The sequence below is a fragment of the Salmo salar genome, chromosome ssa12 (assembly GCF_905237065.1).
Source record: "Salmo salar chromosome ssa12, Ssal_v3.1, whole genome shotgun sequence".
Classification (NCBI taxonomy): Eukaryota; Metazoa; Chordata; class Actinopteri; order Salmoniformes; family Salmonidae; genus Salmo; species Salmo salar.
In genome coordinates this window covers 54,990,239-54,996,238 of record NC_059453.1, presented here as the reverse complement: position 1 = coordinate 54,996,238, position 6,000 = coordinate 54,990,239, and the positions used below count along the sequence as shown (strand labels likewise).

Below are 6,000 nucleotides of genomic sequence, written 5' to 3'. Positions count from 1 at the left end.
CTCATGACTCTCCCTGCCAGACCTACACCAATGCTGGGGATCATTCAGACCTCAATCTGGGGCCCGGCAGGACGCCACATGGGTCTCTGTTATACCCTCTCCCCACTGGGAGAAAACAATAGCGAGGGAGAAGGATGGAAAGATAAAGAGAGAGTGAGGGAGAGATAAAGAGAGGGAGAGAGAGAATGAGCGCGAGATAGACAGCCAGATCCTGGGACTGAATAAGCTGAGCCTTGCAGTTCTGTTAGGCAAGGGAGCATGAGAGAGAGAGAGAGAGCAAGAGAGAGAGGAGGGAGATGCAATGGACAGTGATAGAGAGTGGGTGAGTGTGTGAGAGAGAGAGGAGAGAGAGAGAGGCTGGTTACAGCATGCGTTCTCAAGGAGAGAAAGGAGGACAGCAATTACTATATCCAACACCCCTACAGCGACAGCAATAAAGCGGCTTTCTCCTGGCAGTGTGTTAGCTAGCCAGCTGCTCCCCTCTCTTTTACTCTCTCTTTCTACCTCTCTCTCATCTCTCTTTCTATCCCTCTCTCCCTCTCTCTCTTTGTCTGTCTCATCTGTTATATGATTGATCCGGTGAAGGATGCTGAAGTTCCGCGCGGACCGGAGGGTGAGGTAGGTAAGGGGACAGCGAAGTAGCCGAGTCTGGGGGAGGTGGACTTCGCTGGGGCTGGCTGGCAGTGTGTTGGTGGGAGAGAGAACCAGAAGCTGGAGGTCAGAGAGGACTGCAATGCAGTGCTGCTGGAGAGAAAGAACAGGGAATCTATTTTATGGCTTTTATTTGGCAGTTGTGTGAGGCAGGGACTGATACAGGAGATAGGATATGTGTATAGGAGTGTGTGTGTGTGTGTGTGTGTGTGTGTGTGTGTGTGTGTGTGTGTGTGTGTGTGTGTGTGTGTGTGTGTGTGTGTGTGTGTGTGTGTGTGTGTGTGTGTGTGTGTGTGTGTGTGTGTGTGTGTGTGTTGGGGCTATGGCTTGACTTTCATGCTAGTGTGAGTAGCCTAGCAGTTATGGCTAAACATTGCTACCATATGTTTACCCTATATAACGTGAGGGCAGTGATTGGAACTGGTCCATTGTTTTTCTGGTCATTTTGTAGTCTAGTTTGTGGTTATATTAAGGACACTGATGTTACCGTATGCTGTTTAGCCATTTGTTTTTCCATAAGCAGAAGCAGGCAGCGACGTAGTCTCTCTCTATATAGGTTTGTAGGTTACGCATGAACAGGCATGCTCAGTCGCCGGACCCTCTGAGACCAAGTCACACATACACGCACACACACGTTTGGACCCCAGGAAGAGTAGTGGAAGACTACAAAAATAAAACACACACACACAAACACACACACACAGGTCAGCAGCAGTTGTCCCAGTGCCCAGGCAGGCTGTAGGTGGTTTGTCAGTGGTTTGTTGGAGGTTTGTTATGGTTAGCTGCACACAGGCAGAGGGGTGTGTGTTTTGTCCCTTTGGTGTCAGGAGGTGCATGCCTTCTGCCTGACTGTGCTCTTGGCTGGCCACCATCATCCTCTCTACCTATCACTGTGTGTGTGAGTTTGTTTGTGTATGTGTGTGTGTCAAGTGTGTGTGTGTGTATACGTGTGAGTGCCCAGTGTGTGTCCAGTGTGTGTGTGTGTGTGTGTGTGTCTGTGTGTGCAAATGAGTATGGTTGTGTGTGTGTGTGAGAAGGAGGATACACAGCCTCTCTGCATGGCAGAGTCTGGGCTAGATGCCACACACATATTATTATCCAGTAGTGCGTAGACCCAGAGCCAGAGAGAGAGAGAGCCAGGCTGTGGGGGTGGAGGTGTTCGGCCCTGCCTTACATAGAGCGTTGTTCTTCAACCCTGGTTCTGGAGACCCCCAGGGTAGTCAGGCTTTTGTTCCAACCCAGCACCAAAACATCTGATTCAATGAATAAACGAATCATCAAGTCGTTGACTAGCTGAATCAGATGTTTTCAGTGCTGGAACAAAAGCCTGCACAAGCTCTGGCCCTAGGAACAGTGCCTTAGTGTAATGTACGGCAAAAGACTACCATACAGTATGCTGTCTGTCCTCGTTAAAGGGTCAAGGCCCTATTTAGTGATTTCTAAAAACCTGAAACTTGGACCTGCTATCTACAACCTAAAATGGTTCTTTGGCTGTCCCCATAGGAGGACCCTTTGAAGAATCCTTTGTGGTTCCAGGTAGAACCCATTTGGGGTACATGTAAAACCCTTTCCACAGAGGGTCCAACGTGGAACCCAAAATAGTTCTACTTAGAACCAAAAAGTGTTCTCCTATTGGGACACCTGAAGAACCTTTTTGGAACCCTTTTTTCTCAGAGTGTCGGTGGATCCCTGGGGCTATACCATGGACCATCATTGATCCCCACAGTCTTCCTATGTCCTTTCTCTGTGTCTTGGGCCTAGAATATGTGTCCTCTTAGGCTGTAAAACTACTAGGCTGGCTTCCCTAAGCCTTGGATGAGTAAAGAGAGAAGCTTTCAGATCATGGACTAGTACAACACTCTGGTGCAATCTAGAACCAAAAAGGGTTCTTCAGCTGTCCTCATAGGAGAACTCTTTGAAGAACCCTTTTTGGTTCCAGGTAGAACCCTTTAGGTTGCAGGTGTAACCCTTTTGGGTACCATGTAGAACCATTTCCACAGAGGGATCTACATGGAACCCAAAAGAGTTATACCTGGAACCAAAAAGGGTTATCCTATGAGGACTGCCTCAGAACCCTTTTGGAACCCTTTTCTCCCAAGAGTATAGTATATCTATAGTTAAGAAGGGTGTGTTCCTATAAACATCTTTCTGACTTCAGGCCTTTCCTCCTGTCCTAACAATCTTACCATCCCCTCCTTTGATAAGGCCCTCATGTCTGTAGTCTTTCTTTCAGACTTGCAGCAGGGGAATTCCACAGTCAGCTTTGAGCACACTCCTGTATGTTTTGTAAATTCGCTTAAGAAACAGTCCCTGAGATCAAAAGTTATTCACTGTTATCTTTCACTATACAAAGCATTGTCAGTTTAACTCCCGTAATTGTACATCTATGTGTACAAGATGTGTGTGTGAGCATGTATGTTTTGTCTGTGTATGCATGTGTGATGTGAGTGTGCATAGGTATGCATGTAAGTATCTTCATGACTGTACATGACCGGGAGATAAAGGAGAACAGGCTCATTGTAATGGCTGGGATGGAATAAATGAAATTGTGCAATAATTGTCTTGAGTATCTTTCCATCCATTCCAGTCCCACCATTACGATGAGCCTGTCCTCCTAAATCTACGCCCTCTAGCCTCCTCTGGTTTGTGTTAATGTCAGCGAACCAGGTTGTGTTTGTAATGAATCCAGTCTACAGTGGGATTGATCAGATGGAATATTGAATAGAGTCTAGTATAGCTCTGGTGAGGAGAAGGGGAGGCAGGGTACCACACTGCACCACTCCACCTATAAAACCACAGCTATTTACGACTGGTTAGATTACACGGTGCAGCAGAAACAGGAAAGACGTGCACACACCAGCCCTTGCCTCAGCCCACAGCGGGTGTAAAATCAATAGCAGGGAAGGGACACCAACACACCGACACACAGATCACAGAAACACTTGTACATCCAGACAAACAGAGAAAGCCACACCACACCACTCCAGGCATGGACTTATTCCCTATATAGTCTGTCTAACTGAGTGCAGACATAATGTTTTAGCGTGCTGTCTGATGGACAGAGGAGCTGAGGGAGAACTCATATTGTGGTGTTGTTTCTTGATCTTGACCATCATATTGAGGGAGGTGGTTGAATACGACCCTGATTGACCACGATGTCATGTTGACACACTGATTCTGGATCAGTAACTAATCACCTCTGTTGATAATGAAACTGTTCTGGTTGCTGAGGTGCTGTGTTGCTGCTGTGATGTCAGGGATCAACAGATCAGCCATCGATCAGCTGCGCTCATCATGTCTGACAGCTTGACAGCATGGATCTTCACCAAAATGCCCTTCTCTCTTTCTTTTTCTCCTCTCCTCCTCTCCAGCCAAAATGACCCGAGCGGACCAGCTGGACATCCAGTGATCCAGATCCAGCTGAAAGAGACCGGACCGATTCACACCTACATAACGTGAGTGCAACATTAATCTTACTTTAATACAACCTTACCCTAAGTAAACCTGGACCACTACATGATTACCTGACGTGAGTACAAGCCAATTAAAATCGTATTATAAACTAATCTTAACCTTAAAGGGATAGTTTGAGATTTTGGTAATTCTACTTACCCCGAGTCAGATGAACTCATGGATACCATTTTTATAGCTCTGCGTGTAGTTTGAAGGACATTGAAGGTCGTTTCCGGAGCAATTGCTAACTAGTGTTAGCGCAATGAATGGAAGTCTATGGGATCAGCTAGCATTAGGGCAATAAGAGTAGAAAAAGTAGAAATAAGGGCTTACTGTCCAAATCTCGGACTATCCCTTTAAACAAACATAACCCTAATCGGACAGATACACAAATATTTAACAAGAGTACAATCCAAACTCAACCTTAATCCAACTTTACCCTAACCTAAACCGAACCGATACACACATACCGGAGTCCTGACGTGACTACCCCCCAATCGTAACCTTAATACAACCATTTTTTGTGTTGCTGTATTCAGAAGAATGAACAAAACATCCCTTTCACTCAGCTTTACAGCCGACCTGACACTATAGCCTGGCACCAGACAAGAGAACACTTGAGACACATCATTGTGTCATGCACACAGACGAATGGGCTGTGATATAGGAGAGGAAGAGACAGTGTGTGTGTGAGAGAGGGTACACTCTTAGAAGAAATGGTTCCAAAAGGGTTCTCCGGCTTTCACAATAGAAGAACCCTTTTTGTTTCCAGGTAGAATCCTTTTTGGTTTAAGGGAAAACTCTTTTGGGTTGGTTCTACCTGGAAACAAAATGGGTTTTTCAAAGGATTCTCCTATTGGGATTGCCTTTTAGGTTCTAGATAGCACCTTTTGTAGAGAGATGGAATATAGCAGCAGGTTTTCACTGAGTCCCTTTGATCACACCTGTCACTATGAGGTTTGTCACACGGTCCCTACACGGGAATGCACAGTGGTGGAAAAAGTACCCAAATGTCATACTTGAGTAAAAGTAAAGATATCTTATTAATAGAAAATTACTCAAGTAAAAGTGAAAGTCACCCAGTAAAATACTACTTGAGTAAATGTCTAAATGTACTTGGTTTTAAATATACTTAAGTATCTCAAGTAAATCTAATTGCTAATGAACTCAGCCCAAAAAAATAAACGTCCTCTCACTGTCAAGTGTGTTTATTTTCAGCAAACTTAATATGTGTAAATATTTGTATGAACATAACAAGATTCAACAACTGAGACATAAAATGAACAAGTTCCACAGACATGTGACTAACAGAAATTGAATAATGTGTCCCTGAACAAAGGGGAGGTCAAAATCAAAAGTAACAGTAACAGTCAGTATCTGGTGTGGCCACCAGCTGCATTAAGTACTGCAGTGCATCTCCTCCTCATGGACTCCACCAGATATGCCATTTCTTTCTGTGAGATGTTACCCCACTCTTCCACCAAAGCACCTGCAAGTTTCTGGACATTTCTGGGGGGAATGGCCCTAGCCCTCACCCTCCGATGAAACAGGTCCCAGACGTGCTCAATGGGTTTGAGATCCGAGCTCTTCGCTGGCCATGGCAGAACACTGACATTCCTGTCTTGCAGGAAATCACACACAGAATGAGCAGTAAGGCTGGTGGCATTGTCATGCTGGAGGGTCATGTCAGGATGAGCCTGCAGGAAGGGTATCACATGAGGGAGGAGGATGTATTCCCTGTAATGCACAGCGTTGAGATTGCCTGCAATGACAACAAGCTCAGTCCGATGATGCTGTGACACACCGCCCCAGACCATGACAGACCCTCCACCTCCAAATCGATCCCGTTCCAGAGTACAGGCCTCGGTGTAACACTCGGTGTAACGCTCATGAGAC

At 45.7% G+C, this 6,000-nt stretch overlaps 1 protein-coding gene across 1 annotated transcript in view; it reads left to right on the top strand.

The window, feature by feature from the left end:
• Positions 1-326: 326 nt before the first annotated feature.
• plekha6 (pleckstrin homology domain containing, family A member 6) overlaps positions 327-6,000 on the top strand; it is a 92,436-nt gene continuing 86,762 nt past the window's right edge. The window contains 2 exon segments of the mRNA XM_014131804.2: positions 327-618; positions 4,023-4,106. Of these exon segments, the coding sequence (XP_013987279.1) occupies positions 587-618; positions 4,023-4,106 (116 nt within the window). The 5' untranslated portion in view covers positions 327-586.